The following is a 25,147-nucleotide window of genomic DNA, read 5'->3' on the forward strand; positions in this document are numbered from 1 at the left end:
CACATATTGCCGCTAATGGCCACTGCCATTAGTCTTGTCACAACAAGTGAGTTCAGACCCACTTGTGAGTTAAAGACACTTCTTTGTTGAAACCTGCCAACTTGGATTTGGGATTAGGATCTGTCTTTTTGTTCTCTGAAATCTAGTAACATAAATCTTTTTATTGTTGATGAAATCACAATAAACCTTTTTTCTTGTGGACCCAAAAGCTCATGAGAACAGTCCTAACCAGAGGCCTGGTCATCCTCAGGATGTGGTCTAGTTCTCAGTGGACCCTGTGGCAAACCATGCTGGAGAAACAAAAGCTTACAACCGAGCCCATCAGTGTTTGCAAAATAATGTGTTATCGGTCTTTGCTATTTTCTGAATTAAGGAAAAGGGGATTTTATTGCTGTCCTGTCAGTCTGTGACACTAGAAATAAGACGGATTGAACAAAGACAAGAAAATGCATCACAACCACATTAAATCCCCGAGTTGAGAAACTTGGTAAATTTTGGTAGCTTCTCAGCTTGATAATCATAAACCCTTGAGATTCTGCTTTAGAATTTGAAAGAAATTTTTAATTGTCCTAATTTTAAATTCACATCATTATATCCTTAATCGGCCAAAATATACACAGCTGGCACAAATGATAACATCCCATTGTGTTGTCAATGGATTTTGAAAATGGCTTTGAAAAATAGGACTAAACATTAGCCCACAACAGCAAAAAACATTACAATAATCCAATATTTTATTAAAAAGATATTAACCCCTTCACTAATTTGCAATATACTGTAATTCAATTTAGCATTACCTTGAATAGGGAAAAAAAAGAAATGAATTCAGGCACGAAAGGGTTAAATTGTTTAGCTGTTAGCAGGGCACAATAATCCAAAAACCTTTTTATAAAAAATAATTCATTTTCAATACAGTATTATCAGGATACGTGTTTTAATAATTTAATTATATATCCATTATTATCCTTAATTTTAAATGCACACTGACATAGAAAATCACACACAAAAAAATCTAGTGAAACAATCTGTTATTAAATAATGTGCATGCTACAGTTGAAATTATTCAATCATCAAAAAGTTTTTGGATATAATTGCAACATTTAAATATGCTACATTTATTACAAATGTATTCCATTTGTTTATCACTAAATCATTTCAGAAGCACAAGTGCAAAAAAGGATTGACTGATGTTCAGTAGTCTGTTGTCTCATCTATTGCACCGTGGAGAAATATTGGCTGGGAGCATATGTTGTATTGATCCAGCCCTCTGTTGTGTTAGCCTTTGCAAACTGGGTCTCCGGTAAAGGCACAAGGAAGTGGACAATTATGCCCACACTAAGAAGGCCCAGTGCTGCAATCACAGTAATGCCTCTTCTGAGGATCAGCTGGCTGGTGGAGAGATTGTCGCGTCTTTGCTTGAGCACCACATGTCTCTCAGGTTCCTCTAATTTTCCGTCATTGTTCTCAGTTGTCACTGGCACATAGCCTTCAACTGACTAAAAGAAAAAACTGTCATTAGTAAGTCTGCATGCATCAGCGGTTTGAAGAAAAATGTTACAAAGGAAACAAATTGGAAAGCTTACTGGCAACACAATAGAAGAACATGGTAAGATTTTGATTTTTAGTGTTAGAGCTGAAAGAAAAATAGGCAACTTACATGTCCATTGTTTGATGCCTGGCTGGCGTTGTTGCCAGTATTGTCCAACAGAGCATCTGCATCTACAAGTGCCATACGGGTGTTTTTCTGAGCCCGTTTCACAGCCTGAAAATATCAAAACTCAGTTGATTACCAGTTAATCTGCATTTCTGCCCTCAGTTATGGCCATCACACTCATTGCTGCATTTTGAAACTCGATAATAGAAGCATGATTAAAGCCTCTTTCTTAATTTTGGTGAAAATATTCACTTTTTTTTTAAAACACTTAATTTACTGCATGTAATAGGTTTCTTAGTTTCTTGTAAATGAGAACTCTTGATTCCTGTTAGCAGTTCCCCAATGAGTTATAAAAAAGGGGTCACATCTAGTTTTTCTGTGTATATGTGTAGATCACATCTCCTTTTTTCACTCCCTCTTAACATCAGAAAATGTATCCATTTTTTTTTTGTCTATACACGTACATTTTGATGTTTTGCAGCGGGGAATTCACTAAAGGCTGTGTCACGCAGCCACTACGACATTTTGCGCATGTTCCACATAAAATTTCGGTCTTTTGTAATACATGTGTCATATACTTAATTATAAGTTAATAATGACGCCCTTTAGGGTTTTGGCCCACAGGTCTGCATTTGAATTTGGTTTTGAGCTGTTCAGAATTTTTGGTTGGTTGAGAATTACGCAGTTTACATGTATTTTACGCAGTTTATGCGCAATGATAAGGTAAATCTTACACAATTGAGGAGGATTTTTGCGAGATGCATATGCAAATTTGTGGCTTGCCCACGACTGTTCCACGAACTTTTATATTTTAACATTTTATATATAACGTTCAAATTTCATTGTTGATACACAAATTTTGGGCCAGATATGGCTTTTACATTGATTCACGTGTTCTTTGCATGGTTTATTCAATAGTTTTAACATGGTTTATTTGTGATACATCTGTGAATATTTCACGAGAAAGATCACAACTTTTTTCACTTTTTTCACGTATATTCACTTATGACCAATTTAATCCGTGAAATTTACGACAAGTGTCATAGTGGCTGTGTGACACGGCCTTGAGGTTGCATGGCTGTAAGCATTTTCCCAAGGTTAAGCAACACACAAGTGATTTTTGTAAAGTGTACGCATAAAACCTGGAATTTTTATGCAATTTCTACTTGAGTTTTTTACCAGTATAAAAGTGCCCCAAGTTAGAAGTACATCAGTAATAAGCCTATGTGCAGCTAATCTTTAATCTTTGATTTAATGCCTTAAGAAATACCTCCTCAGTCATTTTCTTCCAGTTCAGCTTGAAGATAACAACGATGTAGAAGGTAGATTGCAATATAACACAAATAAGCAGTCCTATCCAAAAACCTGGAGAGAAAAGGAAAAATGATTCAATTAACACTTACAGCAGCTCCAGCTTTGTAAGCCACACTCTCCCTGTATAAATCATGAATGTTCATCAATCAAATATGGTTCATTTCTTACAATTACCTAGAACTCTCAGTTTTGCAACAAACATCAGAGTCACACACAGTGGCAGACCAATGCAGTAGTATCCAATAAGATGAGCCACAGCTGGTATTTTCTGTTTTCCTGTGCCCAAGAAGATTCCTGTGCACACACACTGTCGTTGGGGAAAACTAACTTTACTTTTTCACATACTGCACGTGTCCTGATTTTAGAACAATGTACTGCAAATGTTTGCTCTACACACAACACAGGTTAGCAGACTTACCACTAGACCATCAAAAAACTGAAGAAAACAGTAAGCATTTATCAGGTGGGAGACCAAGCCAACAATCCTCCTGAAAAAAGAGATTTGACATTCAATTATTTTATTTTTAAGCTTTGTGTGGGAAAAAAAGAGAAGAAAAGTGTGAGAGAAAGGGTCATATGATCCCTTGTTAAATCGAATGATTCATAAACCATGAAAATGTATTATGAACACAACTCATTGTCAACTTAAAAGAACACAAAGAGATTGCAGTAAAAACAGTTTAGAGTTAAAACTGTATTTACACATTGATTTAGTGAATGCCAGATATTTAAAAAATGTTTAGATTCTGTGTACATATTGCTGCTGTAGTCCAACACTACACACTGCACTCAGGTTACCATCTTGTGAAAAAAAAAATCAACATTGCAGTAAGCACAGAATGCCTGTCCAGTGAGATGAGTGTAAAAAAAAAAGACATTATGAATTAAGGGTATGCAACACTTTTAGCACAATATCAGTATCGGCAAATAATTACATAAATAGATCACATGGGAGTGTTAGAGGACGCAAAACCTAGAAAGTTCTATATTTACCAACTGGCTGAAAAAATGGTAGAACATTGCTGCAGTTTAGAAAGTTAATTAATTTAGTCATTAGGGTTGGGCGATGTCCCTTAAATTGTCCGTTGACGATGTTTGCTGTCAACCATCGGGATGGACGATGACATCGTCGGGGGGGGGGGTATTTTTACATTTTTCGTTCTTATATAACTGCTATTCGTTTTTTTGCTTTTTTCATTTTATTTCCTAACTAATGACTAATCCGCGATGATCCAGTATAAACTGAGGGAAGTGACTTTAACAAAAAAAGTAACAAACAAAATAGAAAAGAAGTAGTCCGCTCCCGCACTTCACTACTGAAGTGGACCGGCGGAGCGCAGACTTACAGCTTTGTGTTTGATGGGAAGGGGGGGTGCTTTGTTACATGAGCGGTATGTGTGGGAGATTTAAGACTGCGATCCGTCCCGCAGCTCTAGCACACACAGCGGTTTGAGCTTCAAAGCAGAAATGTCGCTCAGTCCTTATAAAACATTCAAACAATCACGCAGATTTGTGTTTCCAGTCGTGTCCCGACTAAATAAAGGCTGATGTTATTCTTACATGTTTACGTGCAGCCAGCATGCAGCACCACCCAAAGCTAATGTTGTTAGCCCGTGTTAGCATACTGCTAATCCTGGCTTCGTTCAGAAAAAGCACTGACCACGCGGATTAAAATTCAAATGATGAGCGAACAGGTGTTTCATAATAACCGTAACATTATTAAAAGCACGTTTAGAAGATCGTCTCGTATTTTACCGAGCTGACATGTCAATGTATATAGCCGCTCGGTGCTGTTTAACATTGTTTTGTATTGAATTGTTACATTCAATAAAGTTTGAAAAAAAAAGCCGCTTGGCGGAATTTATATCCTTCCGTTTTCAAACCCTACTGCGCATGTGCGAATGATTTATTCCGACGGAAAGTGTGACCTTAGTGAACGTTTTTATATTCTGAAAACATTTTTCTGGTTCCATGTACACGGTTGGATTCTAATCCGACCATTGATCCCATCAAGATATTTTGTACATGTAACCGCTGCTTATGGTGTCAACGCGCAACGTGGCGGGGGCGTGGCATCACGATGGTGGTCTCTCCATCGGGATGTCAGTCACCCATCACGATGGACGATGATATCGTCCATCGGCACAACCCTATTAGTCATCTTCTAAACCTATCTAGTCATGAGGTTGCGATCTCAGTATCTGCTTGGCGAAAGCGGGGTGCACCCTGGACAGTTTAAGCCATCACAAGTCAGTGCAAAAAGACAACCAGCCACACTTGGGCTACGTTCACACTGCAGGCTGAAACGACCCAATTCCGATTTTTTTTGCCCCTATGCGACCCAATTCCGATCTTTTCATGACAGTCTGAATGACACAGATCCGATCTTTTCAAATGCGACCCAGGCCACTTGGGTCATCGATACGCAACAAACGCCATCATTCTGCGTTGAAATAGGCGGGAACGAGAACGTAAACAGCAACCACGGCGGACGATGCTGCAGAGACCCGTCAGTGGAAGGGAAGCGATGTCCCCGATTTTATTAATAATAGACTCACATCTAGGGGACTATCAAGAGCCAATAATTAATCTTTATTTTTGGACCATGTGAGGACGCCCAAGACTCCAGCGAAAGCCCACACATGTACAAGGAGAGCATACAAATTCCCCTGCCCAACCTGGATTCTATCCAGAGAGTGCTACACACTAAATCACCATGGAGTTCCAGAATGGGAAAAAAAATGTTTTATTACTTTTTATCTGACTGTTTGCTTCTGCTGTAAATATACTTATTTTTTAATGTAAAACAATGGTAAATGGTGGTTTTGCTTCTCCAGATGCACAGCAGCAGATATTTTGGGAGCTGCTGAATGTTGTTTGGTATGTGTCTAACAGAAAAATCACCAAAATGTACCTTGAGTTGGTTCTGTACGTTTTTACAAAGAAAAATTCTGCAATTGCTATGAGACTTGACCAGGTAGACCTTGAAACCTTACGGTAAGTTCACACCGCACATGTGTGCTGATGCATAAACGTGCATGCATTAGCATATGGTGTTCAAGCTGGACTGTCACTACTCCTTACTAGCGTGTGTACCTACAGTTGGAAGAGGCCTGGTGTGAAATGGTGTCAAAGCGGTGCAAATCTCTCAAACCTGGTCCAAGTTTTTACTTTCACAGCTCTATTCCGATAAATGAAAGACTTGGTCTCACACAATTCTGTCTGGGCACAAACAACACTCATTAATATTTTCCCCCATGATTAACTTTTAGGCAGTTGGCACTTCAGTAAAGTAAAAGAAACTCTTTCCAGATGTCACTACCAAGTCTCTGATTGGTCCAAGTTTGACCTGGTTTAACTTTCAACATGTCCTCAGAGGACAGGCCCAAAAACGGTCTTAAAAATTTCCGTAGCGACAGGTGAATGTGAGAGTTTGGAATGCAGAAGCCTAAAACACACATAAGCGCGCGCTTACATAGACCTAAAAGTAGGTTGCAAAGGGCATTGTAAACAGCTTTATGCATTTGATCTGGATGCTGAGAGATTTGCCTTCTGACCAGGTGGACTTCTAAGCCATAACCCCAACACAAAAGGAGTGTTTTGATCTGTGCCCCCTTCATGAAAACCGAGTTAAGCTAACAGACCATAATCAAATCACAGTTTTCTGGATGCATCAGATGCGGACGCTTTAGGAAAATAATTCCAATACAATTGTGGAAGTGTTTGAGCTTCATGGTATCTCTATCCCTTTGCATGACTCCTCTGAATGCCAAACATGTTGAGGTGATCTCATGAATTTAATCAAATTAATAGCGTTTTATTGCAAGCAGTATGTTAAAGCAGGTGGGAATATTGAAGTAGAGGACTGTGAGGTCAGAAGAGTCTCTTAACTCAAGCTTCAAGCTGCCATACTTGGCATGACAAGAGATGTAGCATCTGTTTTCACTGTCAATAACAAAGGTTCAGAGGAGGGTTATGGGTCACAGGAAGAGCGTGTAAACAAACTTCAAGCTTTTAAAACAGCAGTCTGCAAGATTCAAAATGTTAAAAATGCTTGGTCTGACGAGCACCGAAGCTGGCACCAAGGCACACCAGTCGTCAGATGGCACCGGTTGCTAAAAACCTATTTTAGAGTGCATCATTCGGGACACAGCTGCAGCCGGCTACAGCTGGACTGTTGACTAGATGACAAATAAGCAGTTGGAGCTTGACTCCGTCAGTATACACAGGTGGGATTTAAACTCTGATCCTTGACAAGTTCTCCAACATACCACATATTCAATTGCATAATACCGCATTAGATGACCAAACAAGGATACATGGACCGTGTATTTGTGCATAGACATGGGAGTTGTTTAGGAGTTGTGGAGCTAAAAAAGCTAAGCTTTTATAGTAACAATACCACAGATGCCAACAGTATCTCCTCTGGGTCTCCACCTGGTACTATGGTTGCTTTGAGGAAGAAGGGACTCCAAAAGTCCAAAATACTGCCTGTCAAAGGCATTGCCTGCATCAATAGGGAAAAATTGATCTCACCCTGAAACTTACATTGGGGCAAACCAATTATTTAGTCAGCCACTAATTGTGCAAGTTTGCGACCTTAAAAAAATGAGAGAGGTGTGCAATTTTCATCATTGGAATATCTCAACTACTAGAGACAAAATGAGAAAAAAAAATCCAGGAAATCACATTGTCTGATTTTAAGGAATGTTTTAGTAAACAATGGTGGAAAATAAGTATTTGGTCAATAACAAAAGTTCAACTCGCTACTTTGTCATATATCCTTTGTTGGCAATTACAGAAGTCAGACATTTTCTGTCTTCTCAAGGTTTTCACACTGTTGCTGGTTTTTTGGATTTCTTTTCTTATTTTGTCTCTCATAGTTAAGGGATACCTATGATGAAAATTACATTAAATGGGAGAACTTGCACAATTGGTGGCTGATTAAATACATTTTTGCCCCACTATACATACCAGTAGAACCCATGTATTTGTTTACTGACACTACCTCCACTGATTCTGATGAAGCAGTGCAGTACAAGTAGCAGCACAGCCAAGGGGGGTTAAATTTGCAACATTAATCTTGTTCCCAAAAGTCTGTGCCTCTTCAACTGCCTAGCAGTAAAGGAGATGGTTTCACAGATGCTAGCAGCTGGAGTGATAAGCCGCTTCAGTGGTCCATGAGCAGCCAAGTTGTTTTAGTGAAAAAATATGGGGGTAGCATAATTGAATGGTTAATGGCATATACCTAGCACATTTCTAATTTCCTTAAAGGCCTAAAGTTTGGCATTAACCTTGATGCACACAAAACAGTGTTAACTTTCTTGAACTATGTCAGCTAAAAATCACATATCTTTAATAAATTTTCTACTTTAGATAACTGAAATTCTATTTTCATTAATGCAATAAAACAGACTCACTCATCAGATGTGAAAATGAACCCAATCACTGTTTTTGTAGAGCCAAGCACAATACCCTCAACGATTGCAAAGCAACCTGGAAAAGAGGAGCTGGGAAATCTGTCAAACAGAAAACGTGGAGGAATTAAATGCTTATTTTTATAATGTGCAGCAATTACACAACAAGTTCATCTCTGACCTGCAAGAGCGAGCGATATCTTACTGCTCAGAATCGCCCTGGCTGTGTCTCCTGCCCCAAGAGCATTACCCACCCGCGCACATGCAGCAGCTTGAATGCCAAGAGGGAACTGTGGGTTTATCATTTTTAAAGGAAGAAAGTAAACGTATAAATTATAAACATGTTTTGAGAAGAGTTAGCATCTGTAAATGCTATAAGTACACCTCTAAATTAACAAGTTTGGTTTTTGTGAGAATGAGAATAAAAAACTCCAACATGCACATTACCATATAAGTCAAAAAAGCCACCATAATGACTGCATGCTGGGCGGCCAGCTCTTCTTCACTCAGCATTCCTGATAATTGCAGACACACTTTGAATTACAGACATTTCTTTTTAATAAAAAGCTGCTTCAATAGTAATAGTATTGTACAAAAGCTTTTTTTCAATGAATTGAACTTGATCTTCAATTACCTGCAAAGAATCCCCCAAACTCATATACCCACCACTCAAAACAAGTCATTAAGGTGCTGGGGATGGCCAGTTTCATGTAGGAGCCCCACTCTTGCAGCGATTCAACAGACCAGCCTGCAGGGGTCCAGTCAAATCATGAGAACCAGTCGTGATTGTGAGCTCAGCAAGTCAGTGGATGTAAAATCTCTCACCTCCCCATGTTGTGGTATGGAGTTTTTTCCACCAGATATAACCAAACAGAAACACACAGATGTAAACCTGAGACAAAGTGTTGGCGGCTGCAGATCCGCTGCAAAACAAGCACATCAAGGTCAGCATCCCAAAATAAGGAAACTTTTTATGTAAAACTTGAAATTGATGAACAAATACGCTTACACAACACCCAGCTGTAGCCAGTAAATAAAGATGTAGTTTGTGGCGACATTTGCTATGTTAGCCAAAGCAGCAGCGTACATTTGTGGCATGATTATACCCTGAAGAAACAAACAAGAGCGGGCATGGAGACTCTGGACCCTCTCCACGTCTAATTAAATTAGTGCAGGCAATTCATTTTAGTCTTTATAGAACAGGTTATGACAGCACCTGGTTCTGTAGATAAGAAACTTGAAGATGGTGTAGATACATGGCCTAAAAGACAGACACAAATTAATGCTGTTAATACTAAACTATGAGGGCAATAGGTCATCATAAACTTCATATCGTTTAGCAGGAAGAAAAAAACTGTCTGAAAAAATAAAACTTACTGGTACTGCTGGAAGGTAGGCTGTGATATAAAGTTGTGCTATTCTAAAAATAAGAAACAATCTCAGTTCAAAATATTGGTTTGTTTTGTTCACATTACATCTAAAATAACCTTTTATAATAAACAATCTTCATACAATCATGATTGCTTTTGCTGATTGGAAATGCTGTCTGTTCTAAATCATTACAGAGGTACAAGGTTTGAAGTTGATCTCTGTTTAGTTACCTGGCAACCACCGGGTCCTGGCCCAGGCATAACAGGACGGCCTGAGCATTAATGAGGAGCCCCCAGCAGGGCAGGCAGAACAACAGCAGGATGATGATGCCACGCTGAAGGATTATTCCCACCCGCAGTAGGTTCCTGCCCCCAAATGTCTGTGCAGGTTAATCATTTATTGAAAGAGAATAATTAATAGTTTGGGTATGAAATGAGTCCAAGGAAGGATCAGAAAATATTAACACAAGGAAAACCATCATGAGATGATCAAACCTGAGACACCAGAGTATCACATGCCAAAGCTAAACCAAATCCTGTAGCTGCTGAAGTAACATTCAGGGTCTAAAAGAAACACAAAAAAACACATTTAAATCATTGGGATTTGCCACTGATGATGACAAAAACCATGAGCACTTACTGCAGAGGCTAATCCGTAGCCAGCCATTACATTATTTCCCAGGCGCCCGCAGAACATTGTAACCACAAAAGGAAGCAGATAATGGAGGATTCTGGCAAGCAGCTAGAAACACAAATGTCAGCTCTGGTAAGGATGACACCAACTCACTAAAAGAGAGCTCTGGTCAATGCAATAGAAGTGCATGAACTGTTCAAAAAAAAGTCACCACACTTGACTTAAGGAAATTGTTGATTGATGCTATTTAGGAAACTAGGACACATTCTTGTATTTGACACAAAGGGGCAACCTTTTTCTAAGTGTGACAGATGCTGTGCAAAGAATCAGATGCTCTTACCAGAGGCCCTGTCATCCTCAGAATGTGATACAGCTCCTCTCTGTGGGCCACGGGGACTTTGTTACGCACCCACCTGCAGCGAAAAAGCTTGTCGCTGGGCCCTTCCATGTCTGCAGCTCCAGGTGCCAATGAAGACTTTTCCAAGGATGTATTTGTTCTGTCAGTCATCTTCTTATGTATGATGCACACTAGGGAGAACATTCACAACCTTTGTGTAAAGTATTTCAACATTTTGAAAAGTTAGTCATTCATTAACTTGTTAGTTTAGCATCGTAGTTTAGTTTTAACACTGCTGGGTAAGACAAAAACATTAAAGAAAAAATAAATCCTTAAATAAAGTACATTTGTTTCAGTATCCACCATTTCTGAATACTGTTTTATTTATTCTACACAAATAAGTAGCTCACTTGAATAAATAAATTCAACAGAACTTCATTTAACATTCAACTTAAGTTACCAAAAGTCCAACACAGCTGACAATCTGCAGTGGAAATTAAATGATCACGACCCTGCCTTCTTGATGTCTCTACACCGACGCGTATAAAGGATCTGGATTAGTCATGGAGTCCCCTCACATTTGAACGGAAATACCATTTATTGACCAAAATTGGCCAATACATCTTTATGTCTTCAGCCATACAAATTCATGAAAGGGCTATAAAACATTAACTTGACATCTGGCTCAGAGTCCCACCGTAGAGAAGTATGGTTAACCAGCCAGTATACTTTTGGCAACATCAGAAATGAAATGAGAAACCCTGCTCCCAAATGCCCCCCACCAAAAAAGTGACTGATAGGAAACGAAATTTCACATGCAATTCCTGTTGCAGGGGCAAAAAAAACAACATATTTTCACATAAAAGTTAAATAATTTCTAAAAAACATCGAATATTGAAATTTGGGATGTTGAGAACTTACTTCTGCCACATGGAAAAAACAGGATATTATGATTAATAAATGATATTTTCTGCTCAGCTTTTAGGAAGTCATGTATTTTGTTGGTCATCCACAGAATCCACGCTGGATAATTGCATCATGGCCTGCTCTGGCAATATAAGGGATATTGTAGCTTAGAGGCATCCAAAGGTCTATATAGTCTTTCATGTTCAGCCTCACACACAGGAGTTGTGGAGTTTCTCTAAAATTCAGAGGTACTCTGTGTCTGTACCATAAGCAGACACCAATTCTGTAATGAATGAACAACCGGTTCTTGGTGTTTTATAGTTGCATCACATTGTAAAGCTCTCTAATAAACATCTGTAGCTGAATTCAACATGCATGTGTAAGTTTAAAACCTCCAGAAATCCTTTTTGATTTTCTTTTTTTAGGATTTCTTCCATGTGGCCATTTTTGCAGACATCAACGTCAAAGGCTATAGATGTTGTAACAAAAATGTCCTTTTAATTTTGTGTGCCGATTTTATAAATAATTGAATTTAATTAAATCTTATTTTACTTGGACTGTTTTTGAAGTAGTTTTGATGCAACATGAGCAGGCCTCACATCTGAACTATCGTAATACAGATTAAGATAACACTTAAGAAAAATCGGCAAAAATTAACATTCAGAATCACAAATGAAATGTGTTTTTGTAGCATTCTCACCACATTTTAGTAAAATATCTATGCTTAACTTTAGAACGATGTTCACAATGAGATGGTTTGAGAGCAATTTTAAGAGAAGATTCAAACTGTCAACATTCGGGCGAGGCTGTTTGAGGTTAAAAAAAAAACATCTTGTTTAGGCAATACAAGTTAACCCATTAAAAACCATGGTAAGATCAATGTAATAAGAATACATCAGAAATGTGTCATGTGGTCCTCTTACTCTGATATATCCCATTTAATTTTGCTTTTAGAAAAAATGGGTCTGGGTTCTTATGAGTTATAGTTATTAGTTATCACTTAAGAGATCATAAATAATAGTCATGCTGGAAGCTGTATGAAGCGTGCACTAAGACTGACTGGATAAAATGAAATAACTGATACTAGTTACCTCATAAAACATCAGTTATTTGTTACCTCAAAATATTTTTTATATAATATGGTATAAAGCATGCATAGTTTAAATTCAAGGTAACCTGTCAAAAAACAACTAGAAGCCTTTTGAAATCAATGGGTTCTCCTGCAAAATGTAAGTCTAAAATTCAGGCCCCCAGTTCCCCTTTTACCTCAATTGTCCACCGTAGGGTCAAAAACAGCACTTAAAAGGAGCAGATCAGCTAATCTGTGAGAAAGACTGGGTCAATCAGTAATATAAGAAAAAAAAAAATGAAATCAGGAGGGGGGAAAAAAAAGACAAAAAATTAGGGGTGTAACAAATAATTGACAAATTGATTGATTTATGTTCCTACAATCCAACCAGAAGTATCTGTGACAGGCAAGTTTTTAATCGGATTGAATAAATTGCTTATAAAATTGCTTCAAAATGCAATAAATTGATTATAATCGATATTTGAAAAAAAATGATATTGGTATAACAGGCATTAAGACGTTAGGTATATTTTACTATCGTAAAAAATGACCAAGTGCAATCAGCTCATGTGAATGCAGCAAAAAAGGATCAAGCTGCCATTAAGGCAGCTTGATCCTTTTTTGCTGCCATATATGGCAGTCTAATGTGTGGAAACACTGAACTTTGCAAAGACGTGACCATTTAGGGTAGAATGTTCTTATAATGTTCTGTTAGCACTATTTTGAGGTGGAAAAAACAACAGTGGGCTGGCCTTTATGAAACTAAAATGTGAATGGATTTGACAAATTATCTTAATTACTTGTTTGTTTGTACACATACTTAATTTACACTTGATTATCTTGCAAGAAATACAAGGAATCTGGTCAACTTCACCTGCACTGTTCAGCACCCAGGTATGTACAGTATCTCTGAGTCACACTGGATGAAGTTTTACTTAAAGATGTCCTGGATCGATTTTAGTTCAGAATTAGATTGTTCAAAATAGAACCAATATTGACTGTGAATCCTATCGTCAACCACAAACTATTATATAAATCAATATATTAAAATGAAGCATTACATTCCTACTCAAAATGCAAATGTTTGTAAATAATAGAGACATAAAGCTTCTAGTTCCATGGACAAAAATCAATAAAACCCTCACATTGCCAATAATTCATCAACTGCGAGATATCTTTATTCATATAATATGAAAGACAGACTGTGTCCAACAAACACAGTAATATAGTCATCATTACAGGAGATCTGTACAAAACAATCTCTGCAGCAGCACAACAGGGGGTTAAACTGGGAGTCAAATCATTTACACAAGTCAACTAGCAACTCATCAACAAAAACATATGGACTTAGCCTCCATGACCTAATATGTGTATTTTCTAGCTGTAAAATTATTTTTTTAGATGATGTCTATTTATTAGCTGTACATGCCCAAAAACAAGACTGTTTTCAGTAAGTATTGTCTCAAAGATAACTATCTTGTTTACATTGGCAGGGTATTTTTAATGCGGATATTTCAATTCCGGAAACAGATTCAAACACCTGGAATCCCTCTGCGCACCCTTTGATAGTATCTCAATTTATTATCTTGTATGAAAAAATAAATATATCTAAGGAGAATTACAAGCATCACAAATGGTTGCCAGTAGTGAACTCTAGCAAACAAATTACCTTCAGATTTTCTTTTTTTTTGCCATTATAATGTTGATTCATTTCCAGATTGAATGTTTGATTCCTTTATTGCAAATAATAAATGCGTATATGTACGATGTAACTACAGATTAGGGGAACGGAATAACTTTTCAATTCTCAGTTAAGAGTGTTGTAGACCATTTGTCTAAGTGCACAATAAAACGGAGTATTCCAGCACTGTTTTATTGTATTAAACAGTCATGAAGGAATGTTAATTGCTGCACTGCAATTACAGAGGCGACGCTGCTGGGAATCAAACGTGCTTACTTTAAATCAAAAGGCTAATTACCGGGCTATGTATTGGGTGCGGGACGTGAACTAAAAGGAGTTAAAGATAGTTCCTTCCTGGACTGTACATTCCACTTTGCTGTGCAGCTATCCCAGCAAAAACAAGACACTATAAGTACTGATAAGCCTCTTCCCTTTCAAAGTCGGAATAACAACCTCAACGCCGTAATCTTCTGACACAACTTTTCCGATCCAATTGTTTAAAAATACATGCTCTGTTCTGAAAAACCGGCAGTAGTGAGCTGCAGCAAAAAATATGCAGAAATACCAGCACTGGTTTTGCCCCCTGTGTTCCAGATCCACTGCAGAGGCATTGACTCAACACAACCAACCTCACGGTCCCTATTAACACAACTACACAACAAACACCCACACATACTCTTGATCACACATACATGTAAACCAAGTCAAATTTCAACAACAGAAAGTGCACATCGTCAGCATTAGTGGTCTTCTAGGTTCTCTAAACATCAAAGACGCTTTAAGGCAAAAATCAATATCTGTACAAGTCAAAGAAAAGGTCAAAAAACATACATTGAAAATAGCTTTATATACAATGTTAACTTGTAGAAAAATATTGTCACCTTTCACAGATTTGTTTTTGAAACATGACCTCACAGCACATACATCAGCTTCAAATATCCATTGGTCTCAGTGCAGCTGCGATAAAATGATGCAAAAGCATCACATAATCCCTAAGGGACTTAATAATACTGCAAGATATCCTGCAAACTACTAAAACTACCAAGCAGCTAGACTAGACTTCTTGAGAAAAAAAAAACTTCTATTGTTGCTCTATTTATCAAGGAAAAGCAAGCTACCTTATATTACAATTTCTTTCAGCCTGTAAACATTTTCACTTGAACAATCACTTTTCTCTGCAAATATGAATGTTCAGTCAGTCAAAGCAATTATTAACAAGCAGGAATTGTGCATGAGCGGTGTGCAAAGCAGAACTTACAAATTCAAGGGGAATGCAATGTTCTGGAGCTGCTGCGGCGCCGGGCAAATGTGACCTCAGGAGCTGGGCTGTGAATACCTCGGCCCTGCAGCGACCGCAGACACACACTGTGCTGGCTGTCGCAAAACATGTTCTGCCTCACTTGTTGAGGAGAGGGGAGTGAGGGAGGAATAAAAGGGGGAGAAGTAAAGTACAACTCAAAAAATATATTTATCCAACGGTGGAAGTAAAACGGAGACAGAGGTTAGATTCACCGCCGGCTGCAGAACTCATGAACAGATTGATCGAAAATGTCAATGAACTTCTGCATCCAAAGGCCTGCAAAGGGCAGATGCATGTTGAGTATTTACATTAGATCAGAGTTAATATTGGAGTCGCCTTTGACGAAGACTTTTAGTGAGTCCAAGGAACGCGTACTATCTGGTAAACTGATGCTCAGGCTGAAGCACTGCCTCAAAAACCTCAAAGAAATGAGCAGTCTGTTTATTTTCATGCCATGGATGATGTGAGTGCACATGGATAGTTTATTTTTATATTTGTGATCTGAAATACAGTCTAGTTTTACGTTGAGAAACTCCTAAAACTTGACACAGATGTTGGTAAAAGTTGTGTCCATCCTCTGCAGCAGTTCCAATATCATCCACAGAGCAGAACAAGCTGGTATGGAACAGGTCCACACAGACGCCAAAGTGTAGGGGGCCAAGCAGGAGGTAAAACTGAGCAGTCAGACATGCGCACAGACAATAGAGCATCCAGTGCTCGACAGACAGACACGACGCTGTGAAGCAAGAGAAGAAAACCGATCTCAGATTTAAGGGTTAAGTGAAAAGCAGCTGTTTTTGCTTCAACATATCAACTCTTATTAGCCGCAATGCTGATATTATCAACTTCATAAAGGAGTACATTTTTAAGCACTGGACAGCATTGCAGTTGCACTTGCATATTCATTATTCCTGCCTGATTAACATTCAGTTCAGCTAGAGGACTGCTGCTAATAACAGCATCTGTTATTTGATTTGATTTGCAACCTGTCCAGGATATTCTCTGCCTTTGCCGATGAGTGGCAAGGATAGGCTCCAGCAGGGACAAAACAGGTTTTGAAGATGAATGAATGAATATTGCAGCTATCCAGCTAAACAGTTCTGTGCCAGATGCCAGCTCAGATGAGGAAAACAAAGACGTACATCGATCTAGTCGCCTACAAGTGTATGCATCAGAATGGAGCAGAGTAGGGAGCTTGTGCCCCATCCAACATATTTTTACGTAACAAATAAGCTCTTTTTCAAATGGCACTTTTTTATCTGCCCTATATTGACAACAAATTGAATAAACAAATGCCCGATTTTTGGCCTAATTTTCATGATATGTGTCCTCCATCAGAAGTAAAAAACATTTAAAATTTTCATTTGAGTGGATCTTTAAGCAGGCAGTTTCAGTGATGGGAGGAACGTTTTAATTTTAGCAAGAATTGACTAAATTCTCTTATCAATTCATAATCTTGAGCATTGCATATTAGAATAAAATCTCCTCACTCTGTTTTCCATTGTCATAACACATCACACTTCCAATTGTTAGACAGCCTTCACAAAATTTTTTACTCTTAAGAACTCAAAGCAATTCTTTTTCACTGTTGGGGCAACGTGGGGTTTAGATGCCTTGCCTAACACAATGGCTATGTCTAAATTCCCTCCCTACTACCTAAATTACTAAAAAACTACATAGTGCGTGACTATCTAGTGCACTGGATTGTAAGAGCAATTTGGACACCATGCTCACTACTTTTCTTGCTGACATCACAGATTGCAGAAATACAACCCTAATAAAAATGAATATTTTATAAAGACTATACATTTACTGTGTTTTGATGATAAAAAATGGATGATTCTTTAAAAAATTAATCAAAATAATTTTTTTGTTTTACAAAATGTTCCAACGCCAATCTAGTGAGCATCGATGCACGCTAGTTTTTCGCAGAGGCTTCTGGAAAATTTCTAGGGAACTTGATTTTGGAATTGCAGATTTTGACAGTACTCCAAAATGGCGAACGCACTATATAGTGAGTAGTGAAGGAATTTGGACACAACCAATGTCTGTGTAGCCAGGGATTTGTTTCCTCTGACCAACTAAGATTGACAGCTAGGCTGCACAACCCACCTTCATTCAGGTTAGAATCAGGTTAAGTAGAACTCCCCCATCATTAAATGTCTGAGTGAAGATGCAATAAAAGGCTTGGCTATAGCTGGTTTGGCTGAATAGAGAACCAGTAAGTAGTGAGTTCAATTCCCTGACTTGACACATCATTGTGTTCTAAAACAAGACACCTAATCCCACAATTCACTCTAATTTAGAAAACCAGCAATCTGCTGAAAAGTGTGTACTAAATTTGAATGCAGGACATTTACAGACCTTTTTATGGGAGTTTAGAATCTGAAGTTGGTGTTTGGGACGCATACTTAAACCGCATGACAGATTTATAAAACAAAGTTTTAAAATATTCCAATGAATGATATGTCATCTTGGCCTTAGACACTAGCTATTCATTTTTCTCCTCTTCAGTCCTCATCAATGCAATCTCCAACTTTTCTTCGTTGTCAGGGAGTGGTGTCTCCGCGTTGCATGGAGGCTCGTCCCCATGCACCCTGTCCTCCTCCTCCTCCTCCTCCATGGTCCTTATCTGTCTCTGGCTGGCTCTGCGCTCGCTCGGGTTTGGGATTAGGTGTGCACGGTGGGTCGGGTTGTTGGACAGACATGGTCCTCCGAAGGTGGGTGCGTTTACACAGAAAGTCAGGCTTTGCCGACAGACCAAAGGAACCTTTACGTAACACCATACGAACAGAAGGAGATTTCTTGGGTCTCGCTCTGTGGCCGAACTGAAGCGTGGAGAGGTGAGCGGCGTAACCTTCGCTCAGAAACTAGAAATTACCATAAGACGATAAGGAAGGGAAGAAAGAAGGGCAAGTATGAAGGTAAAGTGAAAAAAATGTGCTAAGGAAGAAAAAAAAAGACAAATAAAAGTTCCTATACCTGACACTGATTCTGGTATTTCTTCGAAGGTCTGCCAACAATATAAATTTGCGAGGGGCTGAGACCCAGCATGTTGTAGACTGAGATGTCCTTCATGGAGCCATAAGCTGAGTTAATTTTAATGTGACACTAGAACAAAAAAGGAACATTTTAAAACCCTTCAAAAACAGAGTAAAAAAAGCTAAATGTATTTATAATAGATGATTTCTCTCATATTTTTACCTCCTGCATCAGGTTCCTGAGGAAGATGGTTTTTTGCCGAAGTGGATCATGAACCAGGCCTTCAGAAAAAAAGATCATCCCATGGGGGAAATTGTGCTGCGAGAGCCAGGACACAACTCGCTGCTTCTGCATATCAGGTCGGCCTGTGATGTAAATGATGAGGTAACCGAGGTCTTGCCAATGCCTGCACACACAACATCAAACGCTCACTAATATTCACATACATATATATATTTCCTTTTATTCATGAATGTGTTTTAAATAACAAGCATGTTCCATCTTAAGTGATATATACCGTTAAATTGATAATTTAGTAAATTTTATATAAATGAAGAAAATGAGAATAGTGACCTGACAACATCAACTGCTCCAGGGCGGACCTTTGGGTCACTGCCCATGATAGAAACACTGGCAGCAAAAGACCCATCAATGCTGAAGACGACACACTCCATGCCCCGAGGCAACACCGTCAGGTAGGCCTCTGCACTGGTTTGATCCCCTCTTGGGTCAGAAAAAAGAAGAATTTCTTGAAAGACACAAGTGTTACTTCATTCTCTCAAACCTTCACTCAGCATCTTTTTTACAGATTATTTATATAAAGAAAAGTAAAAAAAAAAAAAAAAAAAGAAATGCTCACTTCACCACCATTTTGACTGGATAGACTCCCAGACCAAGCTTCTTGCTGGGAGATATGGTGTACACCACCCTGCCACTGTTATTGGTCACTTCAGTGTCAAAATGCACCCAGCGGCCAGACTGAGGCTGTGTCATGACCAGGATGTCGACCTGAGAGGAGAAGGTGGGTGGAGATTAGGGTCAGCCACAACCTTACGAGCAGTCACAAAACCATTACCGTTACTTCACCTTTTCTCCAGTCAGGGTGACCATGTCCAATGGGCCATACATGAAGCGACCAACCAGAGTTTGGGGTCCATCTTCAGTGGCGATGACATCATTCACTCTGTGGTTTGCTGTAACGTTCTGTGGTTCATGACAAGAAACAACAGTTGCTGAGCAACAATCAGGGCAGGATGAGACCCAGATATATGCTCAGTGACCCTGAGATGCAGAAGAAAGCATTCTAAATAAGATACGAGAAGGAAAGGAACAAACTTTATTTAAAAGAAAAAAGGAAAAACAGATGTGAAAAATATCTTTGCATCATATTTCCAAAATCATTTGAAATGTTCTGTTTGGTTTCAATGTTCTTTCTTTTGTTGAATTATTACATTTATTGTGAAATAGTCTTTTTTTTATTGTGTGCGACCTTTTTATTCCAATTCCGTTTCTTCTTTTTGTGCATAACATCTCAGTTTATTCAATGGATTGATGGATTGAATCTATTGATCTATTGTTAATTTCGAGTGACTTTTAAATGAATGGAGTGCTTTCTCCTCCATCACCAAAGCACTAACCGAAATTAACACCAGCTTCTGAATTTTGCCAGAGAACTCTAGAACAAATAAGCTTCAGAGTCAAACAACGTGTCCATCTACACTTCTTATTTCTTCATTTTTTTGTTGGATGTAAGAGTCTTGATATCATGGTAAGGTTTGCACATGATGCCATGTCTCATCAGTTTGGTTTTGGTGGGCAATTATTTTGTGTTTGAGAAGTTAAAAATGTGTCAAAGTAAAGCCACAAAGTGACTAGCATTACTTTTCTTTAATTTAGTGCTGTGATGAAATCATTAACAATATGATAATAAATAGTCATTTAATAAGTAGGTAGTTTTTCCTCTTTGCAGGATCAATAACATTATTTTGTATTAAATTTTATTCTAAATGTCTATTCAACATTAGATGCTTTCGTGGGTATAAACTTAGAACTTTAAAATGACAGACTTTTCACTGGCATGCCATTGTCCTGTCGTCAACATGCTTATTATTATTTTACTATATATTTTTTATCTAGAATTAAATGGTGATGATTATTTTCTGGGTAACAATGTTGAAACTTGACCCAAAATACTTAGAACCCATGCTGGCAAAACATAAATTATGATTTAATACTTCTTAATTTAGGTTGTATTTATTATAGTTTTTTTAATCAATTCTTGTTTTCCAAGCTATTGGAGCTATCTTTAAAATTAGCATTTCTAACTGTGAATTAATTGAAAATTTGTTATCTAATGCATATGAATTACTCTAATCTTAAATTAGGCAAATTTTCTTACCTTTACACCATCATTACTTTGAAGTGACACTTCATTGCCTTGAGCATAAACTCAAATTCAGCACAAAACATGCCCTTCAGTGGCTTTTCTTAGCAAATCTTTCACACATGGAGACATTTGCTTCAAGATGTTCCAGAATTTTATTTTCAGATTTACAAACGAAGCCAAACTAATCAAAAGAGTGCACAGCGGGACGCTGCAATAAATCATGTTAACTCCCTTTTTAAAGTTCTCTCTGAGTTCTTTGCGAAGGAGCCAGCGGAGAAACACTAATCCCCAAATCTCCTCTTGCTGAGTTGGCAGCAATTTTACTAGCATATCAAGAGGACACTAATCTGTAATTCACAAAAATCATTGTGACTGTGAGAGAAATGTTCACTTTTCCTCCAACTGCGCTATTTCACTTCATCATCAACTGGTTAAAATGACAAGTCAGACTGTGCACCCTATTTTTATGGAGAGGGTTTGACTCAGTTATTCTTTTTTAATGAGAAATGATTTGCTTTGGGACTTACAAATTTAGGACGGTTCAGCTTTTCAAAATGTTATTTAAGCAGGGGAGAATGCAAAATAAATCACTCTAATTAATTGCAAGCAGCAACTTTGTAGTTAACAACTCATTAAACCTTTCCTTTATTCTATAATTTTTTGCAGCAGTCAGGAAAATATAGAATATGTAATTCAAAATATAAAAATATGCAAAATATGCTATTGCTTTACTACATTATGCTTGCAAAAACATAGCCTTTAAGTAATGTGACCCTTATGACGTTTATTATGACCTCAGTGGTCACTAGAAACAGAAATAAGACATCAACGAAATGCTGCATCCAGTTCTTAAAAAAAATCCAGTTATCTGATTAAAGTGGTGTCATAACAACATACGTGTAGATCTGTCCCTAAAAATCTGATACCCTGCAGTATGTATCCATCCTTATCCAATGTCTTTCATAGTTGTACATCTGTGCATGTGTAAGTGAACCATGGGATATGAGAGTCACATTAGAAATATGGGATCAAAACAAGAGAAATTTGTGGAGTACAAACAAAGACAACATCAATTTGTTGTCATTCTCCAGACATTTTAACTCCCACATTTTCAAAGCTAGTGCAACGACCATTGACTGTACATAAAAAATGGACTGAGTGATTTCTCACCCTTGGCGTTCCAAAACAGGAAGTACCCGATGGCCCCAAGAAGCCAAAATCCCATAGACTTGTATTGAGGAATAAACAGTTTTTGCTGTCATATTTGTCACAATAACCATTCTTGTTCTACACCTTTTTTTCATGTTCTTGCTGATTTTAATGTACCGTAGTTTTCATTATATTTTTCTGCAGTGCAAGTTATAAACTGACCACTCAGATGCCTCAATAAAAGTAGGTGATTTGACATGAAATGTTAAATTTGGACAGATTGTCCCAAGCACACTGTGAAATGGAAGGGGTGTGGACCCACAACAAGCTCACTCTTGATTGTTGAGAGTGGTTGCCATAGAAACATGGACTCAGACCGACACAAACATATCAACAATCAATTAATATGTTCTAATAACAATTTGTTGCTGCTGTTAGGCTGTTAGAATTTAGAAGCGGGGCAAAGTATGGTGCACTGTGGTTCAGTCCTCTTTTCTCATTTACTTCTCCTCTCCTCTATTCTTGATCATTTATTTATCATTTATTTCCATCCCTCTGTTCAGTGCAGTACATTTCATGTATTGTCCCTCTTTCCCACTCCCCTCTGGGAGAGCGGGAGCGATTCCAGATCGCAATTGGCTCATCTGTGCTCCTGCTCCTGTATTTGGCCGTGGACCTCGCCTCTGGCTCGTCTAGCGCCCCCAGCTGTCCACCAGTTCCATCTGGATGAAGCCCATCTGCTACACTATGCAAACATGTAGTTGTAGAGTTAGATACGTTAATTCTTCTTTAACAGTCCTGGTATATTGCCTGTCCGTCCTGGGAGAGGATCTCTCCTTCATGTGGACATCCCTGAGGTTTCTTCTTTTTTTTTTCTGGAATTTTTTTTTTGAGGAGTTTTTCCTTACAGAGAAGGAGGATTTAAGGACAGGGATGCCCAGTTTAGCTTAGTCTGTTTAGTTTAGCAATCGGCTATTGTATTTTTTAAAACGGATTTTATGTTTTGTACAATTAGTAAAGCCCGTCGAGACAGCTGTGCTATATAGATAATGGGCTCCCATGCAGACAAGGATTTTCTGATGATTGCATTTATATAGTAATCCATGTTTTGTTGGAATGTATGTAAACAGCGACAAATGTTATCACGTGCCTTCAAGGGTCTTTAAAAAATAGCTTAGAAAGTACATGACGAGGTGCTTATGTGCTCAAAAATGTTTTTTTCACACTTTCACAACACCAACTAATGATAATTGATCTATAGGATGTGACACTTCACAGGGGAACTCCACATTTCCAGCTGGTCTCTTGAATTAGCTTTGTCATCTAATTATTAGCCAGCATGTGGTCTTTCCAATACTGTGAGGGGAAGCCTTCAGTGTCAGAGCACAAAAATAAAACATCTGCCTGAAGTTTTGTAGGGTGTGGAGGCCTGACAGCCTTCTACTATGGGTAAATTGATCAAATATTGTTCAGAACAAACAAGCCAACATGCAGCACACCTGCATGCTGACCATCTAGCATGCAGATGTGCTGGGGGGGCTAAGTTACCATGAACTGAGCAGCCTTTCTAGTGTCACGCTGCTCTAGCAGGTGTGCAGTTTTCCTGTCCTAGAAGCATCAAAGAGGCTAGATATTTCTGTACACTCATGAATCAACTTCAGCTGCTTGAATGAATTCATAAATACTGACATTACAAAAAACTTGAAGAGAATGAACAAAAAAAATCCTTCAGACTTTAAAATACTGATGTTTCTGTGGCATTTTGCGGTTTTATTTTTAGATTTATGAAAAGCAGGCTTGTGCTCTAAGATGACAACTAAAAAAGCAACCTTGACTATTCTACAAGGCATTTCTGTGTGTCAGTGTGCTTTCAGAGCCTTAAGGTAAAAGAGTAGGAGGGCTTTTATGAGTTTAGCCACAAGGATTTCAGCTTTTTTGATAGTCATATTTTTAGTTTGAGTCAAAGAAAGAGGATTATTGGCTTCCTGAGACACAGAATATCAAACATGAACCCTGTTGGGAATATTTAAAGAACAAGTTTAAGAGAAATTCGGTTTCACCTGCAATTTGCAAGATTAATTTAGAAACTTTGAGGCCGCAAATGAAGGTATAATCCGCCTCCCCAAGCAAGAGTCTGGATTGTCCTTTAGTCAAGATAAGAATCATTTTCCTTTCACTCCATCTCCACAGGAAGAGAAACAATCGCTGCTTAATGTGTTTTTGTGCGTGAGCATTTGTCAGAGTGACAGGCACCTTTGAGACAATAACCTATGCTGTGTGATATCCCTTGTGCAAGCCAAGTGATTTGTTAAAATATTCACCTGTCAGTTCCATTACTATCAGTGTCAATAAGAGCTTTTAAAGCAAAGAGACCCTTCAGTTATAGTTGATTTGGTAATTAAAGCAAACTGGAAGAATACTTTTTCTATTTTTTTTATTTTTTCGTGATAATAGGAATAAATACCCGTAGTTTGACGTGCGTTCTCCTTCGAAGCCATTTTTCACGTGGACTGGAAGGAGAGAAAGGAGCCGAGTCCAAGTTGTCCCCTTCTTGAGTCTTCACGCAGTCGCATTGCATAAGCTGTCAGGGAACATACAGCAGGCATTTCTACTTCAAAACTTTTAAAACAGACATTTCTTAACCACAGAGGATATGCTAGTTGAGTAGGGATGACTCTACCACCCTCAGGTGATGCAATGGAGACTAAAACAGGTATAAATGTTTTTTTTTTTATCTGAAGCTTTATAACTAACTTTGGATTAATGTTATTAATTTGATCTTATTTAGAAAGTGGAGTTATAGGAGTATCAAGACAACTATAGCAACAAGGAGTTTTAGAATTATAAAATGTAATTTAATGAGGAAAAGGGTTTCAAACAATCCTTTTTTCATCTTTTACACATTTTCTCAAGGTTAGTACACAAATACACAAATCTGGTTCACCTAA

General features: G+C 38.1%; 2 protein-coding genes across 9 annotated transcripts in view; both read right to left on the reverse strand.

The window, feature by feature from the left end:
• Positions 1 to 917: 917 nt before the first annotated feature.
• LOC101165411 (multidrug and toxin extrusion protein 1) lies at positions 918 to 15,779 on the reverse strand. The gene is made up of 18 exons (XM_011482404.4): positions 15,641 to 15,779; positions 10,730 to 10,917; positions 10,396 to 10,497; positions 10,251 to 10,319; positions 9,987 to 10,135; positions 9,763 to 9,805; positions 9,602 to 9,646; positions 9,395 to 9,492; positions 9,211 to 9,308; positions 9,020 to 9,133; positions 8,833 to 8,900; positions 8,567 to 8,675; positions 8,389 to 8,464; positions 3,387 to 3,456; positions 3,143 to 3,275; positions 2,925 to 3,019; positions 1,658 to 1,762; positions 918 to 1,496 (listed from the first exon to the last, which is right to left on the reverse strand). Exons 2-18 carry the CDS (start codon positions 10,895 to 10,897, stop codon positions 1,212 to 1,214), a joined length of 1,827 nt encoding a protein of 608 aa, XP_011480706.1. The 5' UTR covers positions 10,898 to 10,917; positions 15,641 to 15,779; the 3' UTR covers positions 918 to 1,211.
• pitpnm3 (PITPNM family member 3) overlaps positions 13,858 to 25,147 on the reverse strand; it is a 125,167-nt gene continuing 113,877 nt past the window's right edge. For all 8 annotated transcript variants that reach the window (XM_023961426.2, XM_078929756.1, XM_023961427.2 and 5 more), the window contains 7 exons: positions 24,664 to 24,780; positions 19,751 to 19,867; positions 19,524 to 19,672; positions 19,238 to 19,387; positions 18,887 to 19,070; positions 18,665 to 18,793; positions 13,858 to 18,552 (listed from right to left, as the gene is read on the reverse strand). In XM_023961426.2, coding sequence (XP_023817194.1) covers positions 18,232 to 18,552; positions 18,665 to 18,793; positions 18,887 to 19,070; positions 19,238 to 19,387; positions 19,524 to 19,672; positions 19,751 to 19,867; positions 24,664 to 24,780 — 1,167 coding nt within the window. In that variant the 3' untranslated portion in view covers positions 13,858 to 18,231. The remainder of the gene's footprint in view (positions 18,553 to 18,664; positions 18,794 to 18,886; positions 19,071 to 19,237; positions 19,388 to 19,523; positions 19,673 to 19,750; positions 19,868 to 24,663; positions 24,781 to 25,147) is intronic.

This window comes from Oryzias latipes, chromosome 13 (assembly GCF_053564925.1).
Source record: "Oryzias latipes strain Hd-rR chromosome 13, Olatipes_Hd-rR_3.1".
NCBI lineage: Eukaryota > Metazoa > Chordata > Actinopteri > Beloniformes > Adrianichthyidae > Oryzias > Oryzias latipes.